Source organism: Tamandua tetradactyla, chromosome 4 (genome assembly GCF_023851605.1).
Source record: "Tamandua tetradactyla isolate mTamTet1 chromosome 4, mTamTet1.pri, whole genome shotgun sequence".
In the NCBI taxonomy this organism is placed as follows: Eukaryota; Metazoa; Chordata; class Mammalia; order Pilosa; family Myrmecophagidae; genus Tamandua; species Tamandua tetradactyla.
This window is the reverse complement of record NC_135330.1, coordinates 111,803,201-111,827,040: the sequence shown is the minus strand read 5'-3', so window position 1 is coordinate 111,827,040 and position 23,840 is coordinate 111,803,201. Positions and strand designations below refer to the sequence as shown.

Here is a 23,840-nt window from a genome sequence, read left to right as displayed (position 1 = left end):
TGGCAGTGGGGGATTGATGGGACAAAGGATCCCTTCAGTTGGGAAAGTGTTTCCCTAAGGGTTGTCTATGTTTTTGGTTTTTAAATTTTTTTTTAAATTTTGGTAACATATATAAAACATAAAACTTGTTGTGTTAATCATTTTTAAGTGTACAATTCAGTGGCATAAATGATATGTGCAATGTGCTACCATCACCATTATCCATTGCCAAAATGCTTTCATCACGCCAAACAGAAACTCTGTATCTATCAAGCAAGAAATCCCCATTCCCCTTCTCCTTAACCCCAGGTAACCGCTCATCTGTCTACTTTCTATCTCTGAATTTGCTTGTTCTAGATATTTTCAAGTGGGATCATATACTATTTGCCTTTTTGGGTTGGGCTTATTCCATTCAATATGATATCTTTGAGGTTCATGCATGTTGTTGCGTGAATCAGAACTTCATTCCTTTTTAAGGCTAATATTTGCCTGTGTATGCGCACCACATTTTGTTTGTCCATTGCTGGACACTTGGGTTGCTTCCACCTTTTGGCCATTGTAAATAATGCCGCCCTGAACACTGGTGTGTAAGTATCTGTTTGAGTTCTTGCTTTTAGTTCTTTTGGGTATATACCCAGAAGTCGGATTGCTGAATCTCTAGGTTGTTGTATGTTTGCTTTTTCTGAAAAAAAAAAATTCCTTTTTTGAAATGTTTTCAAATTTTCTGTCCAGTTGCAAAAAGAATACAAACCTCATACAGAAGATTCCAACATGCTCCCACCTCCCCCAGTTACCCTCCACCAATTTTGACATCTTGCTACTTTTGCTTTATCATTCTGTCTGTCATCAATCTCTCCATCTCTCTGTCTCTGTTTTTGTGAACATTTGGGAGCAAGTTGCATACACCATACTCCTTGAACACGTAAGACTTCCATGTACATTTTCTACAAACAAGAATATTCACTTACGTAATCACTTTAAGTGTAGTTATCAAGTTCAAGAAATTTTACATTGTGCCTTTATATTAACTCTTTTTATGTCCCAATAATGTCTTTTGAGTCTTTTCTCCTCCATTCTTAGACCCCCTCCAGCATCATGTATTGCATTTAATTGCAATTATCTCTTTAGTTCCTCTCTCATTTTTTTGAAATGTGGAAACATGTACAACATAAATCATCCCATCTCTTCCCAAACATACCATTCAATGGGATTAGTTCTATTCACAGTGTTGTGGTATCCTCACCATCATCCGCTATTAAAACTTTCTCTCGCCCCAAACAGAAACCTACACTTATTTTGTCTTAACTCCCTTTGCTGTTAACCCCCAGCCCTGGTACCCTGTACTCTACTCTCTGTCCTTATAAGTCTCTCATATTTTCGTTGTAACTACTGTAAGGTTTAAATTTAGAATCTTAAATCTCTGCCTTATTTGCTTTGATACCAACTTAACAACTTCAATAGCATACACAAACTGTGTTCCTAAACTCCTCCATCTCACCATCCTTTTATAGTTCTTGTCACACATTACATATTCATGTATTATGAATCCAAAACCTTTATGTAATCATTATGTTTTATGCATTTGCCTTTTAGATCCTATAGGGAATAAAAAGTAGAATTACAAATAAAAATACTATAGTATGGGTATTTCTATTTACCTGTATCATTATCTTTACTGGAGATCTTTATTTCTTCATGTGGCTGCAGTCAGTTGTATAGTGTCCTTTCTTTTCAACCCACAGAAACTCCCTGTAGCATTTCTTGTAGGGCTGGTCTGGTGTACTCCCTCAGTTTTTGTTTATCTGGGAATGTCTGAATTCCTCCTTCATTTTTGAAAGATAGTTTTACAGGATACAGAATACATCCCTCTGGAATCCAGCTAAGCTAGTGTTATGATGGAGCTTTCCTTGAATGCCAGGAGCTACCAAATAAATAAATAAGCAGAAAGAGGAGGAGTAGGAGGGCAGGAGAGGAGAATGAAAAAAAATGAAACAACTTTCCCAGTTTTTGCAGACTGACCTGTGAGTGTGCTTACCTTTAGGGCTTATCTGTACAACGAATTAGAACAGCTTCAGACCAAAGTGAGGGGTCTCCCTGCTTTTTTGTGAGGCTATAGGAGTTCCCCTCTTCCCGAGGAAACAGTTTCCCCATGGTTGGGACACAGAACTGTGTGTCGCAGTCTCTTGCCCCAGGCAGCCTTGACCTGACTGCTGTCTCAGGCATTGTGTAGGAGAGCTCTCCGTGAGCTGCCTTCTACAGGCAGGGCAGGTCTGGGATGGCAGTCCCTCAGGCCACCACCAGTCACGTTGGGTCACACATGCACACTCTCAGTACTGCATGAGGGGTTTTTCTGCTCCACCCGGAGCTGGGACCAGAGATCTGCAGTGGGATTGCGGGCCAGCCCCATGCAGTGGGGGCGGGGCCAACCAGGGTCCAGGAGAGCCTGCTAAGTCCTGTAAGTGTCTTCTGGAACTTTTAGAAAGGTCTTTCTGACAGTTCTTGCAGGTTGTTTAAAGTTTCCGAGAGGGGATGGAGCCCTGAGGCTTCTCATTCCTGTAACCTTGATCCAAGGAAACCTCTACTAATCAAGGAACTACCAAACACTTTCCCACAACGACTGCACCTATTTATATTCCTGTGCCTTTTTTTTTTTTTTTTTAAAAAAGCGTTTTAAATTGTAAAATATAATGTATATACAAAGCAAAGAAAGAAAAAACAATAATTTTCAAAGCACACTTTAGCAAGTAGTTACAAAACAGATCCCAGGGTGTTTGACATAGACTAGCATTCCATCATCTCACATTTTTCCCTCTAGCTGCTCCAAAACACTGGAGGCTAGAAGGAATATCAGTACAGTGATGCAGCTACCATACTTGTTTGTTAAATCTCATTCTCTCTGTTGTACCTCCTCCTTCTCCTTTAATCCTTCTCCCAGTCTTTAGGGATGTTTGGGCAATACCTGTTCTGATTTTTTCATTTTGAGAAGAGATGTCCACATTAAAAGGAAGGGGGAAGTAAATAGTTGATAATCCTGCAGAGACTGGTCTCTCTGGTTTCAGGATTTATCTGACCCAGGAATATATGTGCCAGGAAGGCAAACCTAGTTCATGAAACTTTTTCATTGCATCTCAATTCGAGCCCTAGGTGCCTTTCTTTTTAAAAATATATTTTGCTTTTTTATACACTTGCGACTGGCTTTATTATATACACGGAAAACTCATGGACTTTGACATTTGTAAACCGTTGTCTCAGATCACTCCTTTCCCCCTTTCTTGTTAAACTCCCATTCCTACCATGTGCAGTGGCCTGTATTTTTACATGTGTTTCTGTTGTATTGTCTTTGCAGTCGAAATCAGCTGTCGGCCCTGCCTGCCTACCTGTGTGGTCTGCCTCTCAAAGTCTTAATTGCAAGTAACAACAAACTTGGATCGCTGCCTGAAGAGATAGGTCAGCTCAAACAGTTAATGGAATTGGTATGTTCCTGATTCTCAAGATGTTATTTTTTGTGTGTTTACCTCTCATACCCTTGCCACATTGAAAGAGAAAGATGCTGTGCTGCAGTTGGACAAAGAGGAGCATTAGTTGTTGGAGGGTCGTGCTCCATCAAGATATTAAGCAGGGAGGGTTGTAGCATTGACTTCTCTAGGGCAGAGGCAGTTCCTGAAATAGTCTGCAGGTTATCCTGCTGTAATGAGATCGTCTTTTAAAAGTGGGGATTGTAGTTTGCAAAAGCTACTGGAATTCAATATACCAGAAATGGGGTTGGCTTTTAGAAGGAGGATTTATTATATTGCAAGTTGACAGTTGTAAGGACAGAAAAATGTCCACGCTAAGATACCCAGTAAAGATACCTTGACTCAAGAAAGACCAGCGGTGTCTGGAACACCTCTGTCAGCTGGGAAGGCATGTGGCTGGTGTCTGCTGGTCCTTTGGCTTCTGGTTTCAAACAGCTTCCCCAGGGGCATTTTGTTTTTCGTCTCCACATGTCTCTGTCTATGTCAGCTCTGAGTTTTTTCCAAAAATGGTTCTTTCTTAAAGGACTCCAGTAAGCGGATTAAGACCTACCTTGAATGAGACGCATCTCCATGGAAACCACTTAATCAAAAGATCTCACCCGTAATTGGGTGGGTCACATCTCCATGGAAGCAACCTAATCAAAAGGTCCCAACCTAAACAATGGGTCTGCCTCCACAAGACTGGGTTAAGAAAAAGAATATGGCTTTTCTGGGGTACACAACAGTCCCACACCAGCACAGTAGTATAGATATTTATGATAAATTATGGATAAACTGGCAAAATAAGCTAAAAATAGGGTAGTAGGCCACATGTCATGAAAGTGTGTAGTGAAGTCAGCAAGAAGAGAGGGCTCTGATTCAGTAAGGGCTTTAGAAAGCATTGTTCCAAGTTGATGTTAATTTAAAGTATGACCAGAGCCCTGGGGATAAAAAAGAAGATCCAGTGATAGGTGGGCAGAGAGGGGTGGGAAGTGTGTGCCTGAGTCTGAGATTCAGCCTTCTCTTTCAGGTCTTCCACTATTAACTTAATCACTTGCATTTTTTCTCAACTGGAAAAGAAAATCCTTTCTAGGCTCCCACAGAGCTAAGATGTTTCTGAAGAGGCCAAGGAGCAATAGTTATGCTAAAGCACCGTAGTCACAGTGTCTTCACCAAGCCAGCATTTATTCAGTGCTGACTTTGTGTCAGGCTCAGAACTCAGCGTTGTGATGACGGTGATGGAAAGGACACAGTGCCTGCCTTCAACTAGATTCCGATCTAGAACACTGTGGCAGAGGTTTTCCTTGGGTGCTACTCCAGCCACTTTCTTAGGGTCTGCCTGGAACACTGTAGGGAAATTGTCTTCAAGGCCCACATAGAGAGTGCTGTGATGGGATAGTCATGTAGTGGGAACTGGCTAGGGGAACTGGCTAGGGGGTTTCAACATGCACGTCAGATTCATCAACTTTGTCTTAAGAATAGAAATGGGTCATTGCTGTAATAAGGAAGTTGAGCTATAAAAAGTGTCTTTTTCAGAATATGTATGAGAGCAATAACTGAAACCCATTAAGACTAGAGTACACCAAAAGTGGAGATTGGATGTAAGGGCACAGGGGTCTGTCACCACACTTAATATCAGGAAATTTAGTCAGGTACCATGAGTGCCTAGAAAAAACATAGAAAAGCTGTCAAGATCCAGGGCAGCGGTTTGTTCTATGGCTCCGTTTTCTCTGCTTCTCTGTGCAGTGGCAGAGGTTGCCCAGCCCAGGTTTAAATGTCCTCCAAGCTAAAGTGTATAGCAATGGCCCCCTATCAGCTCTCAGCCCTGGCTTCTAAGTGAGAGGCAAGACGGACTCCAGCGTCCTCTCCCGTCTCAGTCAACCACAGCGAGGGCACCTGGTCACGTTCCCAAACACGGATGCTGGCCTGCCACCGAGGACAGCACTTCCGAAAGAAGATGCATCTTAACTTAGCAGATACCCCCCAAAATCTCTATTCCAAGAAGTCAGTGTACAGAATAGGGAATGATTGATTAGGCTTGGGTTTGGGTAAGTTTGCAGGGGGAGAGACATTTGAGGGGTCCCTTACTAAGTCTGTGCTGGATTTTCTACTTGGAAAGGAGAAGGCAGAGAGAGAGCAGACAGTTGAGGGAGAACGGGTAGCGTGTACAAAGGGAAGATGGACATCAAGTGGAATGGAGCTGGATGCTCCATCCTTACCACCACCGCCACCACCTTAGGTGGTGACCAACTCCTTCATGGGGCCTGCAGGGCCTCCTGTGGTCCGGCGCCTGCTTGCCTCATCTGTTCATCTATAGATGAATAGGACAGGAGAGGACACTGGACTCATCTTTGCAGGTTCATCTATTTCCAGTACTCTCTTCACCCTCTAAGGTGAATGCACCTTGTTCATTGCCCTTTTACATGCACCATTTCTTCCTTCTCTTTTCTTGACCAGTTCTTAGCCTAGTTAGACATTACTTCCTCCAAAAAACTTTCCATGACCTTCTAAGTCTGAGTTACGTGTTCCTAAAGCCAGCACTCTATACTTAGCTCTGAACTGGCATGGACTCATAGTTATGTTTTTCCTTGGCTTTTGCCACACAAACTCTCCACTCCCTACCCCCACCTCCACCCCCACATACACACCTCGACAGTTGCTAAAGGACAGGAATTGTTTCTTACTGGTGTATCCCAGGTACTTGGCAAATGACAGGCACCTAATAAATGTTTGCTGAATGTTGTTGTCACATAGTGGGAAGTGAGCCTGGAAAGATGGCCTGGGGCAGATTCAAGGGCCCCCAAATGCTGTGCCAGGGAGGACTCTATCTTGCAGGCCAAGTTAACACAGAAGGTGCCAATTTAACCAGTTCCAGAAAGCAAAAGTACATACAGTAATGCTTTGGATGAAAACAATAGTTATACGCTTCTCTCAGGAGTCTGATAAACCATGTAATCTGGAGCTGCTAACATTTGATCTTGCAAACAGTACAAATAACAAGTGTTTTTTTTCCCTCACCTCTCGGGTTCCAATGGATTTGAGGCACACTGGCAAGGTCAGTCTTCTGGAACCTTCTGGCAGCCAATCTGTATTTCTGTCCAGCTGAACCCTGGGCTTAAGCCCGCACGTGCTGTCCGTCAGCTGTGCGGCTTGCACTGTGTGGCAGTTCCTCCGTAATTAGGTGGCACATGTGGGGAAGCCTGGAGCCAGCCCTGCATCAGACCAGGCTCTCCCCAAATACCTTTTGTCAGCTGCACGGCCTGCAGGCGTCAGAAGTGAAACAGCACTGTCTCCAGCTCCAGGAGGTGTGTATTCCTGGGTGGTCCCAGGGGACGCCCTGAGCTTTCCTTAGGCACCCTGTCCTGGACCCAGCTCTAGTGAAGGCTGCCTCGCGTCTTAGGTTGCCCCAGTCCTTGTATCTTTTCTCCACCAACAATAAATGTTGCTTCCTTGTGTCCTAGAACATTCAAGACGCTGGTACTTTTTGAAAGGCTTCTAGTTCACCTCTTCACATCTTACAAATGAAGAAACTCAATTCAGAGAGACAGTGAATGACGCAAGGAAGGTCTCTCTGGAGTAGCTAAGTTGTAAACTGAAGCTGAAACACGGTAATCCAAGACTGGCCAATAGAAACATAATGCAAGCATCAAATATAATTTTAAATATACCAGTAGCCACATTTAAAAAAGGAAAAAGAAGGAAATGACATACATTAATTTCAATAATATATTTTATTTTACCCACTATTACCCCAATTTTTTTTTTTTTTTTTTTTTTGGTGAGGGGGAAGGTCTAAGTCTGTGAAACCCAGCATGTATTACGCTTACAGCACATGACAGTTTGGACTAGTCACACTTCATGTGCTCAGGGGCCCCAGGGGTGAGTGGCCAACCTCCTAAACAAGGCAGCTCTGTAGCCTGCATTCTCCCTACCCTTTGTCTCCAGCAAAAAGCAAATGGGGTTTTTGTAAAAAACATTTTATTTCTGAAGTTGGTGAAACTTTAACAGATTGCCATTATTTAACTGTAAGGGGTGAATGGCCTGGCTTAGGGTCACAGGCTATAAAAAGACTATTTTCTGTGCATTCTTGTTTATCCTTCATATTTTTTTTTTCTTAAAATAGTAGGGTTACCCTAGGTAACCATGTCAGATTATTTTAGCTGTGTCAGTTGGGGGAATGGTCTCTGGAGAGCATGAAGTTATTCTCAAATCGGGGTGGGATGCTTCTGTTTTGCAGTAGTAACATAGTAACCAACTTGGTCAAGAATTTGGGTACCTCTCAAGTATTCAAAGTACCTTAAGCTGCCTAAGTGCTGATAACATCTCTCAGCTTGTCAGGCTTTGAGCATTTTTTGTTAACAATTTTGGAAGACGTAATTATTTAATTTTCACATTGGACCAGATTGTCTGAAACTGAGTGGTCAGTTCTTTGCTGTGTGTAACTGCGCAGTCCAGAGTCAATGCTCGCTTTAACTTAAGAAAGAAAAAAAAAAAGCACTGTAGCTGTGCACAGGAAAGCAGCTGTCCTTTCTAAATTTTGAGATGAATTGGAGTTGAAAAGTAATACCTTACATTTTTCATATGTCACAATTATCCAGGATCCTTAAAACATAAAATGTTCCATTCAGCCATTTGCGTGTACAGCCATTGGATATCAGGCAGGGTATATTTAAAAGAGGTTCTTTCTTATCCCGTGAAGAAGCCACTGAAGAAGCAGTTTTGAACAGTCCTTATTTTGAATTCTCATGAGATTCCAGGATGTATTTCCACATTGTTCCAGGTGCAGAATTCATGGAATCTCAGCTCTGTGCAGCTGGCCCCTCCTAGGTCATTTCTGGTGGGTAAGTTTTAGAAGGTCCTGACGTCCTTACCTCTTTGAGGTACCTCTTAGAGATGTAGCTGTATTTATCTGTGGCTTTGTGTTTTTATGTATCTGTGTTTGAGCACCTGTCTATATAATCTTTCAAATAACCCAGTAAGGTAAGTATCCTATCTACATTTTACATGACAAATCTGAGTTATAGAATTCCTTCTCCAAAGCCAGGGTATTCAGGTGGTAGAGTGGGATTAAAACCTGGTTGGTCTGACTTCAGAGCTCATATTCTTAAAACTGTCTTCTCAGGTAGATTGAAAATTGCTTCCTGGAGAGGGTCCATGGTTTCTTTCTTTCGTGTGCCTTTAGTTCATTTTGAGTGTTTTTTCCCATTAAAGTTTCAGAAGGATGTGAATGGCTGAAAGCAAATTGGAAACTGTTATAAAAAAGGTTTGGTACCAATGGGCCTCAGCTGTCCTGAACATTTTCTCAGTGTGAAACCAGGCAGGAGGGTCAGCAGACTGCACCTGGGTTTTACTAAACCTCATTTACTCATTAAAACCATATTAATGTGAAGAAACATGGCTCTTTCGCAGTCAAATCATGCCTGCAGAATGCAGTATGTCATAGAATTGCTACGAAATGCTGTATGGATGCCACGATATAATCAACAGGTGTGAAATCAAATGCACTAAGTTAGCATGCAGTAATACTGAGCACCTTTTAGGGCATGCTTGCCCAAGATGTAGGCATCCTCTCACTGGTTGTGTGTGCAGGTTTATGTGCCGGGGTCTTGTTGTTTTGTTGTGTTTTTCCCTAATCCTGTCCTCCCTCCAACACACACAGTCGTGAAATTCATAATTAAAGGGGTTTTGAGAATCATTTCTTTCTGACCTCTCCGCTTTGGGTGGCACAGTTGGGAAACCGTGGCTTCTTCGAGGCCCCTTCCGTTGGTTGCTGGTTAAGGGTGGAAGGTGTTTGAGTGTGTGTGTGAGGTGGGGGTCGGCGTTGAAGTAGAGTTTCATATCAGTAAGGGACGCTCCATAAGTGTTGAGAGGCTGCTTGAAAATGTTTCAAGTTTAAATGAACATATTGCTCTATTTTTTTTTTTTTTTTTGCTTGAGCAGGCTCAGGGAATTGAACCCAGGTCTCTGGCACGGCAGGCAAGAACTCTGCCTGCTGAGCCACCGTGACCTGCCCTTCTCTATATTTTTTAACTTCTTCATGGGCATTGAGGGTATGTATTGCTAAGAAATCAAAATGGATGACCGTCCTAAGTCAGTTAAGTATTTTTCAGGCACAATCTCTTTATCATTGCTGAAGTGGCAAGTGGATTTTCATGACAGTAAAGGCAATTAGAATGATTTCATTCTTGCCTCTTCTTTTTTACATAGACCTGGAGAGGGTAAGGTATTTCCCTAAAACCACACAGTGGTTCATACAGAATGACGCTTAGGGGGGCAAAAAGGGCATTGCCTCATAATCGGATGCCGAAGTTAATAGTTTGTATTTCCTGTGAGAAATTTTGCATTTCCTTCAGTTAAATTAAGCACTAGATATGTTACAAAAATCTGACTTAAAAAAATAGTACCACCACGCCAAGTTTTTGAAAAGTCCACATCAGAGCAGAGTTAGTTAATAACCGTACCGTGTGGCAATTCTGCAGCATTACCTGAACTCTCTAGGACACTTCGCTAACCGGGATCACCTTAATATTTATTTTGGTCTTCATTAGAGATCACCCCTTAAGTAACATTCTCGTCTTTTTAAAAATATTATTTGCTGGAGGGAAGCATTACTTAGCTTAATAATCCCTGAACCTCCTTGGATATTTTGTGTCATTGTGCTTTTTTTTTTTGCATTCTGAATGTAAATGAGTCAGTAGCACTTAGTAATAAGAAATTACCAATCACCAACATGCTTTTAACACTTTTAGAGACTTCCTTTTTTTGTCAAGGAAGGCTGTGATGAAGTGAGAATCTAAACTTCTAAAATTTTCTTTGGGTTGCTTAAAGGGATGATGAAAATAGTGGAAAATATAGTTTAGGTCATAATTAGAATTGCTATTTTGTTTTTTCTCTAAATGACAGAATTAAACTGGCTGGACCATTAAAAAAAAACACTTAAGCGTGAGTATTTATATTATTATCATAATTAGATTCACTTCTGTGCCAAAAAGGATAAGATCATTCAATGTTTGTGACAGACGCTTATGATGATTCTTTGTGCGCTACATGTATATTTGTAAAACTGCAACACTTAAGTGTATAGTAATTTGATTTCACTGAGTCTTGGAATATTCTCCAATATACAGTTAAGGGCTACTTAACTGTACATTGGAGAATTCACAAGGGATTCATTTGAGCATTTAGAAGCGGCTAAACACAATTTGGAATCCATAATCTGGTCACTTCTCACTCCTGGCTGAAATATGAGACATTAGTGTAATTTACTTTGTAAATTTATTTTCCTAAATCTTATCACCTTTAAATGAACTCCAAAGAGAGCCATACTTTATCTTAGGCTCAATTTGGACAGACACATTCTAGAGAATAAGGCCGTTCTAGAATGACTACTTTTACATTTTCAAAACTGAAATATTCCCCAAACATTTTTAGATTATTAACCTCTCTTTCCTCTTCCTCTTTCCCCAGCTAATTAAGACAAAATTACCCATGGGACTTTATTTAGGGATTGAAATGCACAATTTCTTTAAGGTAGGCTGCGTGCAGCCACAGGGAAAAAGGAGAGTAGTGGACTTTTCTACAAAAGTGGAAAGTCTTGGCCTCATTTATGTGTGACATCTGTCTCGGCATTTTCCCCATTATTATGTCAGGGCAGGAAGTTACTGACAACAGAGCACTATTAAAATAATTTGACCTTCACCATTTATCCTTCAAAATCTGAGTAGACAATTGGACTTTGTGTTTCTAATTGTCTACAGATGTCCTGTCCCCTAAGTCAGAAGTAAAAAAATTGTTCTTACCATTTTGTGAAATTCTTTGAAAAATAAAAATAGTAAATGGGGTAACTGTTTTTTCTGTGGGTAAATGAATATTTAAATATATTGGCTGGGGGGAGGTGTTTAATTTTCTTTGAGAAAGACATTGTTAGAAGTTCATATTGAACACTTCTGGGAAACTGTATACCTTAATTTCACGGCTAACAAGTGGGATGGCTCTTAGCAGAAAGCGTGGGGAAAACACTAAAAACACACTAAAAAATGGGTAGGGTTGAATATTATCTTAGGAGATTTCATGCCATGAATATTCTCCCTAAATATGTCTGCTATCTTTTTATTTCTTCCCTTCCTTTTCTAAAGAAACATTTTTTTAAAGTGATTCCTGGAAAATTGTCAGTCTCACACTGTAAGTCTGTGATTTTCATGATCTGTCCCATGCTGGCTGTCACTCACAAGACTTAAAAAAAAAAAACTTTTGGTGTCGATAATGGCGGTTCCCTCAAGAAATGGATAGTAAATTCCCATGAATTCTCCCCCTCCCCCCAAAGCAATTGTGCATGGCAGCCCTGATAGTAAATCAGTTTCATAAGTTTCTAAGACTGCATACACCATTTGTACGAGGACTCTAAAATAGAATGGAAGAGCCTTCTTGTTCATCTGTAACCTCGCTTAGGGCCAAGAAATATAAAGCTTTCATTGAAAAGATTTGTTCGTTGGCTTCTGTAACTGATCCCATGCCATGGTAATTGGGAAAAGATGGCGTTTCACTTTTCATGTCTCATCTGCGGTAACACATTCAGGGAGCCAGAGCAATTTTTTGACTCAGCAAGGGGCTGAGTGTGATTGAACAAATGTCCCGACCTTCTAATTCTGTAATTACTTCCTTAGACCATTAGGTCTCTGCAGATGTGCACATGGATTTTTTTTCCTAAACACTGCTCGGTGGGGGATTTTCTTAAGATTCGGTGTGACTTTTTCTGTGCTAGGAGCTATGCAGCCACTGCCAGATTGGGGGTGAAACCTAGAATCCTTACCCCGCACCTCCTGCCTCCGTCTTGCCAGAGGGGTGAGTGAGGACAGTCACGGTGATGTGATGTCCTGTGCACAGCCGGCCTCTGTAGATCTCAGGAGCTGTTGTCTTCTACACGTGGCATCACCCGTTGAGCATCGTCTTGGCCTTGCCGCTTTGTCAGGTCACCTGAGGATTTTCAGATGAAGCGGAGCCTCCTGGGGTCCCAGCCGTGAACTGGCAGATGAACCGCTGCATTATGGAGTATCAACATAAAGGGATTTCAGAAATAGCATCCAACGGTTGTTGAGCCCCTGGGAGCAACGGGATGAATTTGGCACTGTGGCAGCACTGTCTCTGAAGGACGGAGAGAGGGCCAACCAGGAAGCCATTAGAGTGTCCAACTGAGAGAGATTCCTGGGCCAAGGTGCAGGATATGGGAGTGGAAAACAGGACACAGAATCCAGAAACAAGAAAAAGAAGAGTGGGGTGGGGGGAAATAATAAGGACACAGAAGGCAACAAATCCCATGGCTGCCAGTGTACATGTGTCAAGATGGAGTCCCCAGTCAAGGAATGATAGAGTGTTAGTCTTCCAAAGCAAAGACACGATCTGTAAAGCACAGAGTCTTGCTTGTACAATGCATGGAAAGGTGTTCAGCTTTCCAGCCCCTGGTAAGAACTCCATTTTAAATAAACGGTGCATCCGGACGATGTACTAATAATCATAGTTTTTCCATTGCAAAATGTGAGCGTTTTGTAATATGGGCCGCATTGTTAGATCCTATTTCGAGATGCTAACAATACCTCCTTCACAGTGAGCTAGTAATGAGTTACCAGTGGTCACCCGGGCACTTGCATGCTTGGGCAACCTGCACGCTTGGGCACCTACTGGCCTAACTGCTTTGACCTGTAAATATTAAGCTCGTGATGCAGCCTCACGGGTTTGTTGCAAGGATTAAATGAGATTGAAGCACATTAAAGTGTGGGCCTGAGGCTGGTAAAGTAGCTACCAACATTTTCTTCTCTACTTTTTTCTTTCCTCAAAGGGTGTTTAACATGTAGACACTCCTTTTCCTCCTCCAGGCTAGAAATCCAGGGGGCAGTGTAAAGGGTACCCAAGTCGTGGTCCTGATGCTTAGATTCCTTAAGGAGATCCCACATGAAATGCTCAGTTTCCTGGAAAAAAGTCATTTATTTGTCTCTCTCTGCTTTGAATGCAGGATGTCAGCTGTAACGAGATCACAGCTTTGCCCCTTCAAATAGGCCAACTGAAATCACTCCGGGAACTCAACGTCAGAAGAAACTACCTGAGAGTTTTACCACAAGGTAAAAGAGAAAGAGGTGGAAAAGAATGAATGAAATGGAGACTCTTACTAGGACTTTTTCTTCACCTTTGCAAAGAGGGTGGTTCTAGTCATGTTTGTGTGTCCCCTGCTTGTATGAATTATAGTTTCAAATTCACATGCAGATGACAGAAGAGCTATGTTCAAGTTGTACTATTTAGTGGAGGGGCACGTCAACAGACCTACCCTATTATTTGAAGTTGGGGGGGGGCAACGTGAATTGTTTTTGTTATGGGGTTGTGATGTTCTGGAATCCTGAGTCCACATGTCAGGGCCATACTTGGTCTCCTAGAGACCTGGCACTGAGGGTATGGAAAGACCAATGCCATTGCTAGTTGGGGTGAATTTCTCCAATGACTCTCGTGTCCCAGCCGCCATTGAAATTCATTTCCCCCTATCTCTGGAGCCAGATGTCGAGGCAGGGCTCTCCCTGGCAGTTGCCTGCAGCGTGGCATGAACTTCTACAATCCTGGGACGCGTGTGCTCCTCAGTTACGCTGTATTGGGTTCGAATAGAAGGATGTGCTCTCATTCAGAAATTGTAATATGGGCCGCATTGTTAGATCCTATTTCGAGGTGCTAACAGTACCTCCTTCACAGTGAGCTAGTAATGAGTTACCAGTGGTCACCCGGGCACTTGCATGCTTGGGCAACCTGCACGCTTGGGCACCTTCTGTGAATTGGCGGTCAATGTGAGTTTGATGTTTCTTATTTGGTTCTGGATCAGGAATGCGTTGACAAACGGAATAGTGACGGCTTTCTCCAGGACCTACTCTGGTTGTCTTGGGTTGTGTTGATAGCCATTGTTTTCATTCGAAGATGTGGGACCTACCCTATTTCAAACATGTATTCAAAATACACTTCAGAGCCAAAACTGATATTTGGGAATGGTCAGCATGTGGTTCATTTGACACTAGTGCAGCTGTCTTGAGAACGGCCTGATTATTGTGTTCTCTTCCGTACTTGACCCTTGGCTTGAGACACTTCATTAGTCAAGGCAAGAAAATGGAGCTCATGAAAGGGAAAGAGCTTTATAAAATGTTATGTACTTTACAGATGGGAGATCATCTTCCACCTTTCTCATACTGATCAGCGTTTTAAAGATGTCACATGAGAAACTCAGCATCGCGGTTTATTACTTTTTTACTTGAGTTGACTGAGTCTAAGTTTATCTATTTTTAATTTTGCCATTGTTCACTCTGATTTTTGAGTGTGGGGCCTTGTTGTTCCTGGTTTGAGCAATTACAAGGAAAATTCCTATTAATAGCCGATGAAGAAGCATCTCCTCTGACAGCATTAAAGAAAACTTTCATTTTAATGTAAGGTCCCATGTTAATCATGATGAAATTATCACAGACAATGGAACTCTGATTTCAAAAGGAAGTTTTAGTTGGATTGTTTCATAGTTGTGTGTGATAGTATAGAAATGTATGGAGAGTGTACCTGCAAATTCTAGGGTTTTTGTTTCTCTGGTAACTCATTCCCTTACCTTGAAAACATTTCTTTCCTAAAAAGGGCAGTTATAAAGATCTATACTTACCATAATTAGGTTTTCTCAGTATTGGTATTTTAAAATACACTCAAAGCGAAAATTTCAGTTTACTGGAAAAAAAATGTTTTTAAATAATTTCTTGACAATCAGGTTTCTTTTTGCTTCACTCTGGAGAACTATTGAGAAAAGAGCACTGATAATGCTTCTGGGCAGTGAATTTAAAGATGTCCCTTATTTACGTAGACGTCTCTTCTATTTGGGTACCCCTCCTCCTCTGCTTTCAATGTCAGAAGAAAAAAACAGAGTTGTGGCCTAATTACCCATATCAGTTTGTGGTGGTTTTACTATGAGTGCTTGCAATGAAGCGACCCTATTTTGTTCTTTCTAGGACTGGAGGGACAGAGGATTAAAGTAGTCATTCATTGGCCTCTTTGCAAAGGAAAGAGACAAGTGGGATTCATATTTTTGCTTACTCGCTTTCTCTGGTCTGTTTTCTTTTGATGTTTTCTGGGCAGGAGTTGCAAGGTTGTCATTTTCTCTATCATTTTCTTCTTGTAAAACTTTCAGGTTCCCTTTCTCCTAAACTCATGATAACTGAAAAGAAATAGTAATTATAAAACCATACCTTATTTTATTTACCTCTAAGTTGCCTTCTTCCCCCTGTTATGTCTTCTACAAACTTTGCCCTCTAGACTTGCTCAAAACTTCATTTCAAGTGGCAGAGAATTGCTCAGGAACCAAATTCCAGCTAAATGTCGTCACAAATAACTCTGTAACGATAGTGTCTTGTTAACGACTGATTCGTATTGCCGAGAGTTACGATAACAAGGGAGCCTTCCTGTCGTATCACCCTGCTTATACGTTTTCTATTTTTTTGTTCATAGCTTTATTGACATGTGAATCATACCATACAGTTCGCCCATTTAAAGCATTCAATTTAGTGTTTTTGTATATTCACAGATTTGTGCAGGCATCACCTCAATCAACTCTCGAACATTTTCGTCACCCCTCAGAAAACCCCATGGCATTAGCAGTCACTCCCCGTTCCCTCCCCACCCCCTGCCAAGCCCTAGGCAACCACTAATCTCCTTTAGGTCTCCAGCTGACCTGGCCTCTTCCAGTGGAATCAGATAACACGTGGCCTCCTGTGTCTGCCCCCACCCCTGAGCTTAGGTGTTTTCCAAGCTCATGCATGTTGCAGCTTGCGTCAGCACTTCATTCCCCCCGTATGGCTGAACACAACCTCCCTTATTCTTACCCTTAATTTAGAAACAAATCAAAAGGTGAAAGGTGGAGGGAAAGGAACTGGGAAAAGCTGTTTCTTCCTTTCCCTTAACTCTTCCTTCTCTCTTCTAAGTCATGCTACTCAAAGTCTTTTCATCCAAGCACCCTCCAAAATGAGAATGGTCTGAGGCAGATCTCTTATCCTGGTACTAGGTGCTGGAGAGCTGAGCTTGAGCACTGAATTATTCAGGGAAGGTTTTTTTTTTTTTAACATTTTTCGTTGTATAATATAACATATATACAAAACAAAGAAAGGAAAAAGCAATAGTTTTCAAAGCACTCTTCAACAAGTAGTTACAGGACAGACCCCAGAGTTTGTCATGGGCTACCATATGATCCTCTCATATTTTTCCTTCTAGCTGCTCCAGAATATAGGAGGGTAGAAGGGATAAATATTTTTTAGCATCCCAATTAACTTTTTATTTCTTTTTTGTGAAAAATAACATATACAAAAAAGCAATAGGTTTCAAAGCACAGCACAACAGTTAGCTGTAGAACAAATTTCAGAGTTTGGTATGGGTTATAGTTCCACAATTTTAGGTTTTTGCTTCTAGCTGCTCTAAGATACTGGAGACTAAAAGAATTATCAGTATAATGATTCAGCAGTCATACTTGTTTGTTAAAGCCTACCTTCTCTGTATAACTCCATCATCACCTTTGATCTTTCCATCCCTCTCTTTAGGGGTGTTTAGGCTATGCCCGTTCTAACTTTTTCACGTTGAAAGGGGCTGTCAGTAATAAGGGATAGGGAGATGGAACTGTCTGATGTTCTGGAGAGGCTGGACCCTCTAGGTTTCAGGACATAATCTGGTCCAGGGACCCATCTGGAGGTTGTAGGTTTCTGGGAAGTTACCCTAGTGCATGAAACCTTTGCAGAATCTTATATATTGTCCTAGGTGTTCTTTAGGATTGGCTAGAATGGTTTTGGTTGGGGGTTGCAAATTATGATGGTAGCAATGTCAAACTGAAGTTTGCAGGGAAGTTTTTAAAATATAGATTCCTTGTCTTCAGGCCCAGGGATCTGTATTTTTTTTAAAGTATACTAGCTGGATTTCTTTTACACGCACAACTGTCATGGAGCCAAGTTTGGGACCTGCTAAGTTGGATGCTCTTTTTCTTGGCTCCCTTCTAGTATTTCAGTCCCATTTTCTCTCCCTTTAATACAAAGTAATTCGCCAAGGTATGAAAACAGGAAAATCCCTTACGCTTCCAGAGTGAGCGGAACTCTAAGAAGAGATACTGCTTGAATCTTTGTTGATAGAATTCAAGGCAGTAAAGTGAAAATCCTTAAGCAATGTAGGAGGGTTAATTCTTACCCCAGGTGATGCCCTTCACTTCCTCTTCTTTGTACAAGTCTTGCCATCCCTCCACTTTGGAACTCCTTGAGTTCGTTTTTATTTTTATCGTGGTAATGTACAACAAAAAATTTCCCACTTTAAATTCAAGTATACAATTCAGTGATATTAATTAGTTACATTATTGTGCTACCATCACCACCATCCATTATCCAGACTTCTTCATCACCCCAAGTAGAAACTTTGCATTCAATGGGCAATAAAGAACTCCCCATCCCTGGCCCCCATCCCCTTGTGACCTCTCATCTACTTTTTCAGTCTCTATGAATTTGCTCAGTCTAGATATTTCATACATGCGAAATTGTGTAACATTTGTTTTTTTGTATCTGGCTTGTTTCACTCAACATGTCTTCAAGGTTCATCCATGTTGTCACATGGTACAGAACTTCATTCCTTCTTTTTTTTTTTTTTTACATGGGAAGGCACCGGGAATCGAACCCGGGTCCTCAGGCATGGCAGGCAAGCACTCTTACCTGCTGAGCCACCGTGGCCCGCCCTTCATTCCTTCTTATAGCTAAGTAATATTCTTGGGCTTTTTTTGTTTTTGGCAGTGGGCAGGCACTGGAAATCGAACCCGGATCTCCAGCATGACAGGCGAGAACTCTGCCTGCTGAGCCACTGTGGCCCTCCCTATTCTTGGGCTTTTTTTAAAGCAATATTTTATCCCCAAGAGGAGTGAGGTCCCCATTCTGAAAATGAACTGTCTACAGCCTTTCAAACAGATCTTCCTGGTTTTCTCAGCATCCCCCAAGCTGTCTGGCATCGTTCAGTCTTTGCTCTATGGAATATATTTGATTTTGTTTCTAGCAGCTGCCAACGCCGGTTTGAATGCTTGAGATTACTGAGTGTTTACTGTGCCACTGGGTGGGGATTTTAAGCTAAATATAAAGTTCTGTCTTGTTTGTGGAGCTATAGAAGATTTTAAAAGCGGTTGAGTAAAACCTTATCCAATCAGAATTACAGGGCCCATCAGCAGATTCTGAACCGGATGGTGTTTACTTTAAAAAAATGCAGTTAAAAAATCATGAGCATATTTTTTCTAAGTAGTTCTGAGATTAAACTGGCTCAGATACATTGAATAGATAAGAATATTCTGTGATTATTGTATTATTTATGTGCTAGCAAATACTACTTGGAAACAGTTTGAAGTTAAAATATAAACGTGTCCTGTGTGATATGGCTTACGTGATTCTTCTGCTTTAAAAAAAAGCCTTTTAAAACAATAGATATTGTAAACATAAAAGTGTTTCCAGCTCTTATCAGAACTAACAACAATTTAAAATGACTGGGTGCCCAGTGAAAGATTTCTCTCTTTGGGTACCAGGTATTTCTAAAGCATAGCTTGCTTTTGATTGTGCTAAATGATATTTTTCCTGATAAGCAAAAAGTTAGTTTTAGTTATTTAGTCATATCTTGTTGCTTTGTGAGGTTTTATTTATTTATTTATCTTTCCTATTCTTTTAGAACTAGTAGATCTTCCCTTGGTAAAATTTGACTTTTCCTGCAATAAAGTGCTGGCGATTCCAATTTGTTTTAGAGAGATGAAGCAGCTGCAAGTATTACTGCTTGAGAATAACCCTTTGCAGTCTCCTCCAGCACAGGTGAGAGGCCTTGCCCCAAAGCTCTTCCAGGACATGCTATTGAGAGAGTGTAAGCAACTGTAGCAGAGCTGGTTTTCTGGTACTTTGCTGAATTCGTATTGCATTAGACATGATCATAAGCATCACAATCTCTCGAAAGATTAAACTTGTATCAGAGCTGTTTGTCAGTCTTTGGCTTGCAATTCTGGTCGCCTCAATCCCAAAATTATGTGCGTGAGTATCTTATCCTTTGGGACATGTATTGAAGCTTTTCCATGGAATGTGGATGGCTTACAAAGGAATATGTTCCTTGCTTTAATGCTAAATGGAAAACAGGTTTAATTAAGCCTTTTAAAAGTGATAATTGGTTATCGAAAGTCAGGATTCAGCTCAAATATAAAATTGTATGTGAACATAGTCTGATTTCAAATTAGTCATATACATATTTTTAATTCTATCTTCTTTTAAAATAATGGAACAACTTCTTAAATCTACCAAAGTTTTTAAGCTCTTCATTGTTCTCTTACAGACATGAGAATAATCATATCTTTGTAGTCTTTTAGAATTGGAACATTGCGAGGCCAGTTGTCTGATCTTTGTACTGTTTACACTTTAATGTCTTTTTAGAGTTTTGTAGCTTATTGCAAGAAAACTTAGAAATTGCTTGAATATAGTTTTCTATACCAAGAAGAATTTGGATAAAATGATTTCTGAAATTCTTATATGTTGCAGAGGCCCATCTGATGTGTGCTTTTATGGTGGTTCTTAAAATGAAATGCAAAGATCAAAATTTGCAGAGCCGAATATCGGGTGTTCGTATTTTGTTTTGCCATTGACAAATAAACGTGCGTTACTAATTTCGCCGTAGATTTGCACAAAGGGCAAAGTGCACATATTCAAGTATCTGAGCATACAAGCATGCCAGATTAAGACGGCCGACTCCCTTTATCTGCACACCATGGAGAGGCCCCAGCTACACCAGCACGTGGAAGACAGGTGAGTCCTGCTGCCGCCACTGGGCAGTGAATTTAATCAGGCTTAGCCCCTCCAGGTGACAAGCTTCAAAAAAACAGTTTGCCTCACTAAACCAATTCAAATGCACAACTAGGAGTTTCAGCAGCAAGAAAGAGGAGACTAACTCAGAGCATGACATTTTGGCACCTCTCAAATCTCGTCTCCCTCTCCTAATCAGTCCTTCCTGAGTACTTTTCTTAGATAAGTGCGTGCATTTATTATATGTACGTGATAAATGTGGATTTATATATATATGCATCTACACACTAGATGTATATTTTATATGCTTTTGGGAATATCTATTACATAAATGTGGATTTTCTTTGCTTAACTTTCATTGTATCAAGCTCAGTATAACTTTTTAAATTATTAAATTCTAATATACATCTAGAACATTGTTACAAAAAACTATAGACTTCTTTTCTTTATTGTCTTTTAAAAATACAGCGTGTGCAGTTGTCTCCATTTCCTGTTTAGAACGGAAGAGTTAGAATCCTTTCACACGTCCTTGGGCTTTTTGTGGCATTAAATTGAGCCTTGAGTTTTCACAGAATGAAGTTCCCACGCTGAGCACACTCTATAGAAGCCTGGCCTTTTTTGAAGTTGTCACTGCAAACATCTTTTCCTTATCTTTTTCCTAAATATGGTGATTCATAATCTCAGCCTATCCAAGTGCTACCTTTACATAATGCTTAAAACATGTACTCACTATTTTATTTTTAGTAAACACACCATCGAATTTATTTCATCATCAGATAAAAGTTTACAGAGTTACTGAAAGTAACCACATTTCAAAACATAAAAGATAAAGCACTTTTGGGGGCGGGGTTTGCATGGTCAGGGGATCGAACCCAGGTCCCCGGCGTGGAAGGTGAGCATTCTACCACCCATGCTTCCCTGCTTATTTTGAGATGTTAGATCATTAAAACAAGAAGAGCCCATAACTGTTTCAAAGAAACAACTTGACATCTAAGAGCTGGCTACTTGGTTAGAGCCTAAAACCATGAAGCTCTAGAGACAAAAAATTTTGTCTTGTGCTGTCTTGTACTATCAGCAGATAAAGCACACATCTCCTTTTCATTTGGCCTGTATCTTAATGCTGTTAATATTGGACTGATGTGTTTTAATGCCTTGAAATAAAAATAGAAATTGAGAGAGCACAGTCATTGTTAAGAGTATAAATTGATGTATCTTAGTGTGAACTTTGTGCTTTTTATTTTTTCTAAATGGATTGAATCTTGATGACTTCTGTCTCAGCAAGAAGGATTCTGATTCTGGCGTCGGAAGTGATAATGGAGACAAGCGATTATCTGCCACAGAGGTAAGGTTATCGGTCAAAGTTGTTTTTTTTTCCTCCCTCCTTCTTTGCTTCCAGATGTATCTGCCTGTCTTAGTGGAACTTTTTTCTGCTAAAGAAGATTAATTCATCTGCAATTTCAAATCCTCCAAGCATTGCATAAATATTAGCTATTACTTTTTCCTGCCTCTTTCATTTTTGGCACTGTCCGAAGAGTAGAGTCCTTATCTTCTTTGCCTCACTCTTCTCCCATATTATCTACAATATTCTTGAATGCTTAATAAATATTATGATGATGACTAACTGGCATGCAAGTACCTATCAGCCCTTTTTTTTTGTAAATATTTTTGTCTTTAAGTCACAGAATAATTTTAGGGAAAAGTTGTTATCTGTATGTCAGAATGTTAAAGAATCAAGAAGGCAGTGCACTTTAGCAGTTATATACAGGAAGTGCATTTATTAGAGAAGTTGTTGGTTTATAGAACAGTTCTGCATAAAATACAGGATTCCCATATACAAGCCTATTGATACCTTCTTTTGGCATGAAACACTTGTTGCAGTTGATGAAAGTACATTTTTATAACTGTAGTCCACGGTAAAACTTCACTGTTTGTGTGGTGTAGTTCCAAGGATTTTTAGAAAAATGTTATTCTGCTATAGTATATACCATCTAACATTTCCCCTTTTAATCACATTCAGGTATATATTTCAGTGCTGAAATACTTCTTTCATTCCAAATAGGAACACTGTACATGTTAAGCCTTAACTTCCACTCCCTACCCTTACTCTGTCCCCTGGTAACCTATAATATAGATTCTGATTCTATGAATCTGCTTATTCTAATTATATCAAATCAATGAGATCAGACAATATTTGTCCTTTTGTGCCTGACTTATTTAATTCAACATGTTGTCTTCAGGGTTCATCCACGTTGTCACATGCCTCATGACTTCATTCCTTTTTATGCCTGAGTAATATTCCATCGCATGTATACATACATTTTTAATATTTGGATATTATTCCCAATGAAATGAGAAGTCACTGGAAGATTTGAACACAAGAGTGTCCTTATCTGATTTACATTTTAAAAATTCTGGCAGATGCTTTGAGAATATACTTCAGGTAGTAGACAAAGGCGAAAGCTGGGAGATCACACTATTATATTATAGACTGTTATAGCAATGTAAGTGAGAAGATTTGATTGCAAATAGGGAGTCAGTCGTTGGGATGTTAAAGGATTGATTGGATTATGGTTTGGCTTATTTTTTGTTTTTTATTGATGTATAGATTATATATTCACATACTATGTCATCATCCAAAGTGTAGGATTAGTGGTTCACATATCATCTGTATAGTTGTGCATATATAATCATAATTGACTTTTTTCTTTTTTGTAAAAAATAACCTATATACAAAAAAGCAATAAATTTCAAAGCACATCACAGCAATTTGTTGTAGAACAGATTGTATTCCACATTTTATTTACGCATTCATCCGTTGATGGACACTTGGGTTGCTTCCGTCTTTTAGCTATTATGAATAATACCGCTATGAACATCAGTGTGCACAGTGGCCATAATTTTGATAAAAATAATTATTTTTCTGAATTTCTTAAATTGTGTTTTCTTCAGATAATTGGATGGACATTTGGTTATTTGTAAACTAAGAGATCTGACACATTAGCGATCCTTTAGTGATTATAAATAGCTCCCCGTGAATACATCTTTTTTTTTTTTTTTACATGGTCAGGCACCAGGAACCGAACCTGGGTCTCTGACATGGCAGGCAATAATTCTGCCACTGAGCCACCATTGCCCACCCCCCATGAATGCATTTTGTGTCTCATGTACAGTCTGTAAGAGTTCCCTTGAGTCTTATACTAATACAAACTATTAAATACGGCTTCTTGAAGGAGCTGAAAGGGACAGAAACCTATTGCATTTTTTGATTACTGAGTTTTGAAACATAGTCTTTACAGATGTAATTAATGGGTCAATTTTCTATATAAAGAAGCCACATTTTTATTATGTGTCATTCCAAGGAAAGAGCCATTTCCCAGCTCTCCTTTGGTTTTTGAGGCTTAAGTACATAGCTAAGATATTTGAATTTGGTTTCCACCAAATGTTTTTTTTGTATAAAGAGCAAAATTGAAAAATGAGGATACCTTAAAATCTGTCTAATGTGACACATTTGATCATAAGATGACTTAGTAGGTAG

The 23,840-nt window shown here is 40.2% G+C and overlaps 1 protein-coding gene across 4 annotated transcripts in view; it reads left to right on the top strand.

The window, feature by feature from the left end:
* The window catches only part of LRCH1 (leucine rich repeats and calponin homology domain containing 1), a 209,023-nt gene that overhangs the window by 120,958 nt on the left and 64,225 nt on the right, over positions 1–23,840 (top strand). For all 4 annotated transcript variants that reach the window (XM_077158254.1, XM_077158256.1, XM_077158253.1 and 1 more), the window contains exons 3-7: positions 3,326–3,452; positions 13,480–13,585; positions 19,197–19,333; positions 20,181–20,308; positions 21,584–21,647. In XM_077158254.1, coding sequence (XP_077014369.1) covers positions 3,326–3,452; positions 13,480–13,585; positions 19,197–19,333; positions 20,181–20,308; positions 21,584–21,647 — 562 coding nt within the window. The remainder of the gene's footprint in view (positions 1–3,325; positions 3,453–13,479; positions 13,586–19,196; positions 19,334–20,180; positions 20,309–21,583; positions 21,648–23,840) is intronic.